This window comes from Octopus bimaculoides, chromosome 16 (genome assembly GCF_046866305.1).
Source record: "Octopus bimaculoides isolate indiv1 chromosome 16, ASM4686630v1, whole genome shotgun sequence".
NCBI classification, from domain to species: Eukaryota; Metazoa; Mollusca; class Cephalopoda; order Octopoda; family Octopodidae; genus Octopus; species Octopus bimaculoides.
Window position 1 is genome coordinate 29662108 of NC_142943.1, and position 14473 is coordinate 29676580.

General features: G+C 40.1%; 1 protein-coding gene across 1 annotated transcript in view; it reads right to left on the reverse strand.

The window, feature by feature from the left end:
• The window catches only part of LOC106870684 (protein virilizer homolog), a 68459-nt gene that overhangs the window by 46267 nt on the left and 7719 nt on the right, over nucleotides 1-14473 (reverse strand). The window contains exons 3-4 of the mRNA XM_089364308.1: nucleotides 13310-13396; nucleotides 465-513 (exon numbers count right to left, since the gene is read on the reverse strand). Coding sequence (XP_089220434.1) covers nucleotides 465-513; nucleotides 13310-13396 — 136 coding nt within the window. The remainder of the gene's footprint in view (nucleotides 1-464; nucleotides 514-13309; nucleotides 13397-14473) is intronic.

A 14473-nucleotide genomic window follows, 5' to 3' on the forward strand; every position in this document is an offset into this window, starting at 1 on the left:
ATCTAGGTCATCCCATAGAACAGCCCTAAAGACTGTAAGGAAACAGACTATGATTTGAAACTGGAAAATAAAAAAATGTGTCATTAAGCAGCACCTGACCATTACAAGATAAAGTTTTTTGTTTTTTTTTGTCTATTTCCAAAGTTTGCAGGCAATCATTGAAGTGTTTACCGAAAGCTAGATAAATTGGTACATCTGATTTAATCGATAAAGCTCTTAATGACAGAAGCTATAAATACAATTTTGTTGTAAACAGTTAAGATAAAGAAATAACAGTTGCTGATGAAATCATAATGATGACTGAAACTACGGTATCCACAGTGTAGTTAAATAAACAGACACAACCATTTATGGATGTTCAATGCATTAAATTAATTTTAATTAGTTCAAGCATGCAATGCTAGGTTTATTGCATATAATATCTCATAACTAGCAATAAAAGAAAACAAAGAAAAGCAACTCACCAACTCTTCAGCAAGGAACATGACGTCTTTATTGTCTTTGTATTCCAACCTAATCCGAGAATAAACAAAAAACAATTTTAACATGGTACATTATTAAAGTGATTGTGGACATGGTTAAGAAGTTTGTCTCCCTACACATGATTAGTGGTTCAATCTCACTGCATGGCACCCTGAGCAGGTGATTTCTATAATTTAGTCTCAGACCTACCCAAAGCCTTGTCAGTGGATTTGGCAGATTGAAACTAAGAGGAGCTAATCGTAAAAATGTGTGTATATGAATGTATGCACATATGCATGTATGAGAAAGAGTATGTATGTGTGTGTGGGCATGCATATGTGTGTCTCTATGTTGGTTTACATTTGTACGCTTCCAAAAATCACTGACCCACAAGCAGTGACACTGCTGTCCTTTCTCATGTCAACAAACCGTCTGCTGGCTTTGTGCCTTCAAAAACATGTGAAATAAAGGCTCCTTCACATGGAAAACATAAAAAGGGTTAATGACAAGAACACTTCAATATGTTCATCTAACTCAGACTAGCATGACATAAAGGACATAAAAACAAACAAATAAAAAAGCACAAGTTCACCAACATATTCCTTAACTATAAAAAACCTTAATAAACCAATGAGAGAACGACTTCACAGGGGAGAAGAGGGGAAACTTTTTAGTATGAGAGATAACTCATCATCAACATTTTAACATCCACTTTTCCATGCTTGCATGGGTCAGGCAGGGTTTACTGAAATAGATTTCCTATGGCCAGATACCCATCATGTCATTCACTCTCATCAGTTTCCAAACAAGGTAATATTTCCTGATGGTCAAACATGTTTTCACAGAATGTTGGAAATGAGTGACACTGCTTGTATGACAGTGATTCTCATTTACAATTTTCAAGGAGACACAAAAAAAATAAATAAATAAATAAATAAACCATGCACACAAGTTCTTTTCAGTTTCAGTCAACCAAATCCATCAGTAACATCAAGATTTTGAAGATAACTTTAAAACAACATTGTAAGATCGGGAGGAGAGGCCAGAGCTGGCTGGTTTAAACAAAAAACAGGTAGAATATTTGTGCCAAATATGGTTGGTCTAAATGATTAATGTTTAACTTACTACTTTGCTTTTAAAACTAAAATGCTTTTTTAATTTTATTTTTAAATATTCTAAAGATTTTAGTTTCAAATTTAAACAGAACTAAAATTTTACCAGTAGGCAACAGGTTGCTGACACTTGTTCTATGAAATTAACTGACATGGTAGAAATAGTAGCCAAGTCTCCCTCAACTCACAATTAATGGCGTTAAGAAAGAGAAGTACATTGAATAGTTCCCTGCTTCTCCCCCAAAAAATACAACATGGCATAGTTGTGTGGGAAGAAGTTTGCTTCCCAAACACATGGTTCCAGGTTCAGTCCCACTGTATGGCACCTTGGACAAGTGTCTTCTACTATAGCCATAGGTTAACCAAAATCTTGTGAGTGGATATAGTAGACAAAAACTGAAAGAAGCCCATCATGTGTGTGGGGGGGGGGGGTATCTTTGTGCCTGTTAGTCCCCACCACCACCAGACAATCATTGTTGGTGTGTTTATGTCCCTGTAACCAGTGGTTCGGCAAAAGAAACCGATAGAATAAGTAGCAGGCTTCAAAATAAAAAAATAAGTGTTGGGGTTGATTCATTTGACTAAAAAGTTCTTTGAGGTGGTGCTCCAGCATGGTCGCAATAAGTAAAAGAGAAAGAAAAACTATAAAAGATGGTCAGATCTGGATTACTTTTGCTAAAAGGTTTGATCAATGAGGCCAGTCTGGGATGAAAGAGCAACATATTCTTTCGATGAAGTTTTAGTTCAAAACCTTAATATTTAGTTAGGGTTTCAATGATTTATTTACAACACTGCCCCTTGTTTCAGTGAATGGAGAACAAGGGAACAAGAAAAACAAGTAACAGAAATTCTTATACAGGTACAACACAGATTTTCAACACACTCTAAATTAAGCAAATTTTAAATTTCATTTAAATAATTAAATGAAATACATGTCCTTGGGCATTAACAGAAAGTTGTTTGGTGACCCTGTTAGTGCTGGTGTCACATAAAAAGCACTGGTGATGGCGTCATGTAAAAAGCACTGATGACAGCGCCAGGTAAAAAGCACTGGTGACGGCGCCAGGTAAAAAACACTGGTGATGGCGCCAGGTAAAAAACACTGGTGATGGCGCCAGGTAAAAAGCACTGGTGATGGCGCCAGGTAAAAAGCACTGGTGATGGCGTCACGTAAAAAGTACTGCAGATGGTGTCACATAAAAAGCACTGGTGATGGTGTCACATAAAAAGCACTGGTGATGGTGTCACGTAAAAAGCCCTGCTGATTGTGCCATGTAAAAAGCACTGGTGATGGTGTCACATAAAAAGCGTCCAGTGCACTCTGTAAAGTGGCTGGCATTTAGAAGGGCATCCAGCTGTGGAAACCATGCCAAAACAGACAATAGAGTCTGGTGGAGTCGTCTGGCTTGCCAGCTCCTGTCAAACCATCCAACCCATGTCAACATGGAAAACAAACATTAAATGATGATGATGATACAAATTTATTAATGTTGTACTGTGTACGGTAGTAGTAAACTAGAAGTTCCAGCTCATAAATTATTGCAGATTGTAAGGGGCCCCTGAACCATCAGCATATAGAACATCAATGTTGTAGCTATGTAAACAATAGTTATTTATTTGAACAATTCTCACTTGCATTTTCACAGAAAGGCACAAAAGTCAGAATATTTAAGCAAGGCATGTGAAAAACCAGTAATGTGTGTTACTGGTTTCTAACATCTCAAACTTGTAGTGACAAAAGGTAACAAATGACTCCAACAGGATTTGAATTTTAAAACTCTAAGGTGTCTTAATACAGTCGATAAAAAAGAGAAAGAAAGAAAAAAAGATAGAAAGACATTAAACATTAATTGAACAGACAATTTTTTAATACAATAAGTTTCTGTGTTTGCTTCCAAAGTATGCATAACAATTATTTAGCTGCATGCTGAGAACATATACATTGTCGAATAAATATGGAATGAATCAAGTTTATATTCCAAAAGTAATAAAACTTCAATAAACACATGAATATTTGTTTGCAGAACTTCAAAGGGTAATGTCTCACATACACCATGTTACGTCTGGGAACAACATTGGTTTGTGTATATTTAAACATCAAAAGAGTCACATTTTTGCTTTATTAATGTGAATTTGTGACTAAAATTGCTTATCTACAAATTTTAGTGACTGGCTATTGCATAAAAAGCATTGGTGCTGGTGCCATGTAAAAAGCGCCCAGTGCACTCTGTAAAGCGGTTGGCATTTGGAAGGGCATCCAGCTGTAGAAACCATGCCAAAACAGGCAATAGAGCTTGCAGGAGTCTTCTGGCTTGCCAGCTCCTGTCAAACTGTCCAACCTATGCCAGCATGGAAAACAGACATATGATGATGATGATGATGATATGTGGACAAGTAATTGTTCACAATACATACACACACACACACACACAGAGAAATATATTCTATCTGTTTTTCCACTTTGAAAGTCATCTCCAGACCACAACTCACTGTAACATGGTTTCTACAGGTGGATGCCCTTCTTAACACCAACCACTTCATAGTGTGTTGGGTGTATTTTATCATGATACCATGACCACTGGAGTTAGAGTTACAATCCTCAACAAGACAAGATTAAAGAGCTATACCAATCCTATGGTATCTCCAGTCATTCACTAACCTGTTCACAGAGTGTGGTGGAGGCATTTTATTATAGCACCAGAACTAGAAAGGTTGTTGTACCCTTGACAAGACAAGACTAGGATCCTCTCAACCCAGTGATATCTTTGCTCATTCACTAACCCTTGTACATTTTATCATAGCGCAAAAATGCCTGAAATGTGAAGGGACAGCAACATATCACAAATGTATGCCTTTATGGGGGACCTGTTGAAAGTTAGCAAGAAGATCAAGTAAAGACAGTTGCAAATATCTGGTCACTGCATGCACCGCCCTGGACTGGAAGCAGCCAAATTAGTCTTCTGGAACCCACTTCATGGTGATGTAAGAAGAGGAAAATCGACATCCCTTTCCACACCGGCAAGGAGCTCTACCAATTCTCCTCTTAGCCCAGCATTTTTTATTGCCACTGCTGGAGACGCTTTTCATTCTCTTTTCCGGAGTTGATGGATATTACTTTCAAGCCGGTTAAACCTGCACATTCCACCCTCCATTATATCACGACGACTGGTCCTCCGGTTTTTTTCTCGACCACGTCGCCTAGCGCCTGATCGTCTTAAGACGGCCAAGGCCAAGTTTGAGCACATGCTTCAACTCGGCCTCATTCGACCCTCCACCAGCCCATGGGCATCTCCTCTACATTTGGCCCGTAAAGGGGATTCGGATTTTCGCCCGGTGGGGGACTATCGGAGACTAAATGCTGTAACAATAGCTGATCGCTATCCCATCAGGAATTTGCAGGATTTCTCGGCGAACCTGCATGGATGCACCATTTTCTCTAAGATTGATCTGGTACGGACCTATCATCAGATACCAGTAAATCCAGAGGATATCCCTAAAACAGCCATCACTACTCCTTTCGGTTGTTTTGAATTTCTATTTATGAGTTTTGGTTTGCGTAATGCTACTAGCACTTTTCAGAGGTTTATGGATGAGGTCGTTCGTGGACTTGATTTTGTATTCGCTTGTGTCGATGATATTCTCATCGCTAGTGATACGGAAGAGAATCATCTCCACCATTTGTCGCAACTTTTTCAGCGTCTTCGCGCTTATAATGCGAAGATTAATCCCGACAAGTGTCTTTTCGGGCAGTCATCCCTGAATTTTCTGGGACATTTGGTTGATTCTAATGGGATCAAACCTCTTCCTGCTAAAGTCGATGCAATTCAACGCATTGCACCTCCAACCTCTCTGCGACAGTTGCGCAATTTTTTAGGCATGGTCAATTTTTACAGGAGATTCATTGACCGGTGTGCATACAAACTACTTCCTTTAACGAGGCTACTGCAAGGCCATTCTAAGAAGGATGCTGGACTCACTTTTACTGATGAGGCGTTATCTGTTTTTGAGTCTGTGAAACAGGAGTTATCCTCCGTTCCTGTTCTTGCACATCCTGCTCCTGATGCTCCGATTTCTTTATCTGTGGATTCTTCCGATTCTGCAGTCGGTGCTGTTTTGCAGCACACTGTAAACAATCAAACAAAACCTTTGGCTTTCTTTTTTTGTAAATTACAGCCTGCCGAACGCAGGTATAGTACTTTTGATCGTGAGCTATTGGCGATCTATCTACAGGTGACATTCGTCATGTGCCAGGGAAAGAGAACATCCCAGCTGATGCTCTTTCGCGACTTCCTGTGCATTCTATTTCCACTCCCGCGGAAATTGATTTGCTGGCAATTTCGCAGGAGCAACCTTCTTTGTCAAGTTTAGATTTGACTTCGTCAAAATTCAGCAATTGTAAATTTGCATATCTTCCGCTCCCTTCATCAGAAGGCTCTATATTATGTGACACATCCACAGGTTCTCCTAGGCCTTTAGTACCTACGAACCATCAACATTCTGTGTTTGATGCCCTTCATTCTTTGTCACATCCGGGCATCTCAGCAACAGTAAAGCTTATCACTGCTCGGTTTTTCTGGCCCAATATGCGGCGATCAATTGCCACTTGGGCACGCTCTTGCATGAAGTGCCAGAGTGCGAAGGTCCATAGGCACGGTCATGCCCCTCTTGGACAATTTCCTTCTCCTGAAGCCTGTTTCCGTCACGTCCATCTTGATTTGGTTGGACCGTTACCAGTGTGTTGCGGGTTCTCATACCTGTTAACTTGTGTTGACCGTTTCTCACGTTGGCCAGAAGCCATTCCTATAGCAGATATTACTTCTGAGACTGTTGCCCAGGCTTTCGTTTCTGGGTGGGTTTCTAAGTTCGGAGTACCGGTCAGTTTGACCACAGATCGTGGCCGGCAATTTGAGGCCGCGCTTTTTCGTGACCTATCACGAATCCTGGGGGTGCATCGTATACGCACCACCAGCTACCATCCCGCTTCTAATGGGATGGTTGAGCGGTTTCATAGACAACTTAAGGCCGCTTTGCGCGCCTCGCCCAACCCGCAGTTTTGGGTTGAAATTCTTCCGTTTGTCCTCCTTGGATGCCGGACTGCCGTAAAAGCTGACTTGGGTTACTCCTCGGCGGAACTTCTTTACGGCACCACGTTGACGTTGCCAGGTGCGATGGTGGAACCAGACTCATCACAACCACCACACCCAGAGTCCTATGTTACTCGGTTGCGAGAGTAGTTCTCCAATCTTCCATCTATGGGCCCCAGACAACAGTCACCTCCCTTTAGAGTGCCAGCAGACATTGAATCTTGGTCTCATGTGTTTATTAGGGATGATTCTGTCAAAGGACCCCTTGTTTCTCCCTACAAAGGACCCTATCATGTGCTTTCTCGGACTCCAAAGTTTTTCAAGGTTGACGCTAATGGTCGTACAGAAATTGTGTCTGTCGACCGCCTGAAAAAAGCATACCTTGACAAACCGTCAACTCCCGTGGACGACGTGCCCGTGTTTCAAATGCCGCACACACCACTATCACCACACACATTGTCAACACATTTACCAATGCATACACCAACATCAGCACCATCACAATCACACACACCAACAATTACACCACCTTCGTCGTTGCAAAGGAACCCTAGCGAACCTTATGTCACTAGGTTTGGCAGGACGGTGCATTGGCCTAAGAAATTGGAAAAAACTATTTACGTTTAATTTATTGTGTTTTTACTGGACAATTTCAGTTTTTTTTTATTGGACATTTTTCTTCCATTAAAAAAAAAAAAAACTATGTATCCGGTTTATAAAAGGTTACACAAGGAAATTTGGAATGTCCATACGCGGGAGGTTGTGGTCGGTTGCGGAGCTGTGGTGGTGGTGATGTTGACAGTGGTAATGATGTCCTGTTTAAACTTGGCGACGTCGGGGGAATGCCTGGTACTAAGTATCTTAGTTGGTTGGCTCTTGCTATTTTCCGTGAGGGGATGTCCCACTCATACAGTGAAGATAAAACCGAGTGTTTGATATATATATTTGTGCCGCATTTTCTGCGTGGTTTCGGTGGCCATCTCGCCTCAGATGTCCCTCCAAAATTTTTTAATTTCGTGTTCCACACTCATGGGGGAGCCATTGTAGTGACGTCATATTGGCGCCAAAAAGGCATAGTCGCCATTGCTGAATCCTTAACCACGCATGCGTGGATTTCAACATCCAAACGTTCCCGCTTCGATTCTGTCTCTTTACGCGCAGACAGCGACCAAGCAAGATGTCTAAGCAGGCTCTCTCATTTGAGTGTGGTTGAACGAAGTTGTCTCTACAACGACACCAGCTCGAGGAACAATACATCTACATTTCAGGCTACTCGGAAAATGGACAATTGGAAGCTGTTTTATTTTCCACCATACAATAAATACTTGTTGTTGTTGATCAGTTTGGAGTTTCTGCATTCAGTTCACTTCTAATTTAACATAGGAAAGTTAGGTGTACATCTACTGATGTATAACCCACTTTCCTAAAGGATAATGATGAGCAAGAGTGAGTAGAAGGGAGACACGATTGCAGAAAAGGAAGCAGACTGAGCAGAAGGAAGGAAAGAGAATGGCTGGGCTGATGGTGTATGAAAGGGAGGTGAAATATCAGAGACACAGACAGTATTACTGGGATTTGAAACTAAATCTCTGGATAGCTGGTCAGGCATCATGACCAAACCACAAAAAAGTTTCACATGATCTGTCTATTAAACAGCCAGTCAGTGTCAAGCAATTGCAGGATTCAATCTTCTAGAATCTTCTGTCTGAACCCTAATTTCATTGTATTCATTGTGTAAATAGTCGACTGAAAATGCACTCCTATTATCAACAGGACAGAAGGAGTATAAAAGAAACTAGAAAAGGTGAAGGTCTGCTTAACAATTTTTAATATTAGAGTATTTGAAAAGAAAATTTGAGTAACTTAACCAGGATCTTAAAATATCCATTTAACTTATTATGTTGTTGATTTTATATTTAGTAATAAATAGTGTTTTGACATGACATGAAAGAACCAGTTAAACTGAATATAATATACTATGGGATGATGTGATGGGAATAAGTGGGGTGCATAATTTACATACGTTGAATGAGAGTGAAAAATGAAGATGTTAACAGGCTGGTGGTTGGTGATTGGTGTGAATCAGAGCAGAAATATAACAAAGGAAACTCGAAATCAAGGTAATTACAAATGATTGGAAAGAATTACACAACTTAAGAAAAGTGGACAAATATCCTGTATAAACATCTTAACTTTTGTATTCAAAACAAAATGAAAAAAAAATATAATAAAAAGGTAATACAAAACTAGTTTAATTGCATTTATTGTCAAAAATTGTGTTAATTGTCAACTGAAAATGCACTGCTATTATCAGTTATATTACACAATAAAATATATTTAGTCAAATAAAAAGATTATATACTTGATGTTTATTAACCTTTTGAAATGATCCCTCCCCACTCAAAAGAATAAATAAACAAACAGTATTTCCAGAACTTAATTAGTTTTGTGTTTGATGGCCAAGGGCTTATATGAGATCTATAAGTAATGAGAAGCATACATAATGCAGATTCAGAAGTGGCTGCATGGTAAGAAGGTTGCTTCACAACCAAATGGTTCCTGGTTCAGTCCCATTGTGTGGCACTTTGGGCAAGTGTCTTCTACAACAGCCACAAGTCAACCAAAGCCTTGTGAGAGAACTTGGGAGACAGAAACTAAAAGAAGCCCATTGTATTTATGTGTGTGTATCACCACTGCTTGACAACCAGTGTTGGTGTGTTTATGTCCCCATAACTTAGCAGTTCAGCAAAAGAGACCAACAGAATAAGCACCAGGCTTAAACAAAAATGTACTGGGGGTCAAATTCATTTGACTAAAATTCTTCAAGGCAGTGCCCCAGCATGGCCACAGTCTAATGACTGAAACAAGTAAGAGATACGAGACAAAAGGACACCTGATGGAGGTGTAGCCAGATCAGGGGTACATTGCCTAAGGTGCTAGGTACCCAACCTAAAACAATGAATAGTAATTCATCTTCATCTCCCACCCACTCTCTCCCCCTGCGGTGTTGGAAGCCAACTTCTCTGAAACATTGAAATACTGGGTAACACTACTAACCAATGACCTGTATTTTTGAGGTTCTAACTTGTTTTGGCTTTAAAAGAAAAAATATCTAAATCGTTTATAAACATATATATTCCTGTTTATTTCTGACAAAGAGCGTAGGCTCATAAAGTAAAAGACTTTCTCACTCCCCAAACGTTAAAGTAATATATCAGTTTGTTGTTTACACACCTGTCTTGGTCTTTTGGGTTTTTTTTTGTAAATTCTTGCTATAAACATACGTATGTATGTATATTTGCACAAGAGAGAACGCTTTACAAAAAAACAAAACCTACAAATGCGCGCGTGTGTGTGTGTGTGTGCGCAAGTGTATTTAATTGTATTATATTTAATGATTGTGCAATTAATTTCAGTTGTTTATTTCTATAACATTATTATCATGTACACAGCAAATCTCTGCTCATACCAAATTAGCTTTTCATTGAGTTCTTTTGTGGTCTATTGTCATAAATAAAAACATTGTGGAAATATGTAATGCTCGACATATGTACGTAGACAAAGCCTTAATTTGCGTAATCTTTAATAACATTTGATATGCTTGCACAAAATATTAGCTTTTAAAACAAGCTGAATTACATGTGGCAGACATACTGGCAAAGTTACACCCAAGAGCGCATTTTCACTTTGTAATAGCACTTGACAAAACTGGATTAAATTTTAAAAAGTATTTTTTTTTACCTTTTTATAGTCTTTTATTCTTTTACTTGTTTCAGTCATTTGATTGCAGCCATGCTGGAGCACCGCCTTTAGTCAAACAAATTATTCTTTGTAAGCCTAATACTTATTGTATCAGTCTCTTTTGCCAAACCGCTAAGTTATGAGGACGTAAACACACCAGCATCGGTTGTCAAACACTGGTGGGGTGACAAACACAGACACACAATGTGTGTGTGTGTGTGTGTATATATATATAGACGATGGGCTTCTTTCAGTTTCCATCTAACAAATCCACTCACAAAGCTTTGGTCAGCCTGAGGCTATAGGAGACACTTTCCCAAGGTGGTATACAGTGGGAATGAAGCTTCTTACCACACACCCACTCCTGCACCTATAATATATATGCTGAAATTTTTCAAGAACTACTTTGGTTATACTGAAACTTGGCAAGAATATCCATAATTATGCCTTTAACAACCAGATTATTCGTCAAATGTAATCCTTATTAATCCACATTGTTTTATCGACCATTATCCCATAGGTTCAAGTTTATGTGATTGATTAAGAATGATATTTTAAGAATGATGTACATATGTATGTATGTATATGCCCTCATCATCATTTTAGTGTCCATTTTTCCATGTTTGCATAGCTCAGATGGAATTTGTTTCCCAAGCATGTCATCACTGGTTCAGTCCCACTGCATGACACCATCGAGCAAGTGCCCTCTGCTCAAGCTCCAGGTCAACTAAAGCGTTGTAAATGAATTTAAACAGATAACTGAAAAAAGCCCATTATATATATATATATATACACACAATTACCAAAGAAAGCTTTGTTGTTGCATAACAACGTATTGCCACACATGGCTACCCAGACTGTTGAGACCATTAAGCATTTAGGTTTTGAGGTGCTGGAACACCTTGCCTACAGCCCAGAGCTTGCCCCTCCAACTATCATATTTTTGGACCACTCAAAGATGGCTTACAAGGTAATCAATTTCCTACAGACGAAGATGTGAAGGAAGCAGTGCATAAATTGTTGCATGACCAACCGTAAACCTTCTTCTTGGAGGGAATACACAAGCTTGTGGATCGCTGGACCAAGTGCATTGAAAAGGAAGGAGACTATATAGAAAAATGACATATTTGTTTATCCCCTGGCACTACCGCCTGATTGGCACCTTACTGGCACATGAAAAACAACATTTGAGTGTGGTCATTGCAAGTGCCACCGGACTTGCTCCCATGCAGGTAGCACGTAAAAAAACACCTTTTGAGCATGGTCATTGCCAAAACCGCCCAATTAGCCCTCGTGTTGATGGCACGTAAAAGCACCCATTACACTCTCAGAGTGGTTGGTATTAGGAAGGGCATCCAGCTGTAGAAACTCTGCCAAATCAGATTGGAGCCTGGTGCAGCTGCTGGCTCTCCGGTCCTCAGTCAAACCATCCAACCCATGCCAGCATGGAAAGCGGACGTTAAACGATGATGATGATGATGACATTGAAAAAACAAGAGTGCGTACAAGTTTTGACTCTCCCTCATATATATCAAGTTTGTATGGTTGTCTATAGAAGATATTAATCAATGAAATTCCAACTTAGTCTGATTTCTCACATTTTATTCTTTTATTTTTTTTACACGTTTCAGCCATACAGCTGCAGTCATGCTGGAGCACCACCATGATTATTATTTGCAATTTTTACAATTTCACAATATTTATTTCTTTATTGCCCACAGGGGGCTAAACATAGAGGGGACAAACAAAGACGGACAAAGGAATTAAGTCAATTACATCGACCCCAGTGCGTAACTGGTACTTAGTTAATCGAGCCCGAAAGAATGAAAGGCAAAGCCGATCTCAGCAGAATTTCAACTCAGAACATAATGGCAGACGAAATACCGCTAAGCATTTCGCCCGGCGTGCTAACACTTCTGCCAGCTTGCAGCTTTAACAATTTTACAATATTGAAATAAACTAGTATTTTTATGCATTACACAATCATCAGGTTTATGCCATGACAGTCATGTTCCACAATTGATATCTATAATATATGTGTGTGTGTGTGTGTGTGTGTGTGTGTGTGTGTGTGTGTGTGTGTCACCATCATTGTTTAATGTCCGCCTTCCATGTGTGCCCTTGTCTCGACATCATGTGATGGTTGTAAAGTAACTGATCATCATCATCATCCATGCAATGTTATTTCTATGAAAAACATTCCTACCCATGGGGAAATATTACCATGCTTGGAAACGGGTGAGGGTTGGCAACAGCAGGGGCATCCAGCCATAGGAAATTTGCCTCAAATAAACTATCTGACCCATACAAACATGGTCAAGTGACATTTCACAACAATGATGATGTATATTTGCAAGTAAATATTTTGTGGTAGAAGTACGAGAGCATCAGACAAAATACTTTGAAGTATTTATTTTGGCTTCTTTTGTGTTCTGAGTTCAATTCCTACTGAGGTCAATAAATGAAAAACCACCCAAGGGCTGTAGACTGGTGGAATCACTACAGCATTGGACAGGTTGCTTCATTCGATATTAGGAAAGGCATCCAGCCATTGAAACCATGCCAAAACAGTCATGGGGCCCAAGCAGCTCTCCAACTGATCAACTCCTGTCAAGCCGTCCGACTCATGCCAGCATGGAAAATTGACGTATGATGATGATGATGATATCATCATCATCATTTAACGTCTGTTTTCCTTGCTGGCATGGGTTGGACGATTTGACTAAAAACTGTTTAGCTGATATATATGATGGGGTTTTTTCAATCTTGTTTGGCCTGAGCAGGACTGAACCCAGAAGCATATTGTTGGGAAGTAAACTTCTTGCCACACAGCCAGACCTGAACCTATATCCTTTTTTTCTAAAAAAAAATAGTGAATGAAACATGAAAAGTAGAAAGAAAATCACTTACATTCCCAACTTTTCAAACGTAGCAGCGTTTGGTTTGCGCAGATTATTGACGAAAAACTCGAGTTTGAAAGATGATGGGTTTGTTGCTCTGAAAGTAAAAGAAAATTACAGATAAATTATTTTACAAATCATTTTCAGGCTGGAGTGTTTCAGTGGAAAGAGTATATAATATATTGGATTCAAAAAATCCTTGAATGGAAAAAGGTTAAAGGCTACATGCAAGACACAAACTACATTAAAAGCATGCAGTATGCTCTGTAAAGTGGTTGGCATTAGGAAGGGCATCCAGCCATAGCAAACACTGGTGCATGATGCAGACCCTGAACTAGTCAGATCCTGTCAACCCATTCAACTCGTGCCAACATGGAACAACGATACTAAATGGTGTTGGACTGACGAACAAAACATTGGACTGGCTCCTGTGCAGGGGGCACGTAAAAAACACCATTTGAGCATGGCTGTTTCCAGTACCACCGGACTGGTTTGTAAAAAGCACCCACTACACTCTGCCAGATCAGATTGGCGTCTAGTGTAGCCATCTGGTTTACCAGTCCCTAATCAAATCGTCCAACTCATGCTAGCCTGGAAAGCAGACATTAAATGAAAATGATGGTGACGATGATCTTTTGAAGTTATTTTTCTATTTATACTTTGTGGCTATATGCTTCTATATGTTGACAATCACATTGGCACATACGTTGATGAGATTGTACAGTAGTGCAAGAGAGACGATTGCGCTGGTTTGGACATGTGGTGAGAATGAATGAGGATAGCTGCGTGAAAAAGTGCCACACCCTAACAGTTGAAGTAACCCGTGGAAGAGGTAGGCCCAGGAAGACCTGGGCTGAGGTGGTGAGGCAAGACCTTCGAACATTGGGCCTCACCGAGGCGATGACTACTGACCGAGACCTTTGGAAATGTGCTGTGCGTGAGAAGACCCGGCAAGCCAAGTGAGATCGATGCCAGTGCCCCTGGACTGGCTCTTGTGCGGGTGGCACATAAGATGTACCATCTTGAGCGTGACCGTTGCCAGTACCGCCTGACTGGCCTTTGTAGGGTCTTCGAGCGAGATCGTTGCCAGTGCCCCTGGACTGGCTCTTGTGCGGGTGGCACATAAAAGACACCATTTCGAGCGTGGCCGTTTCCGTGCGGGTGACACGTAAAA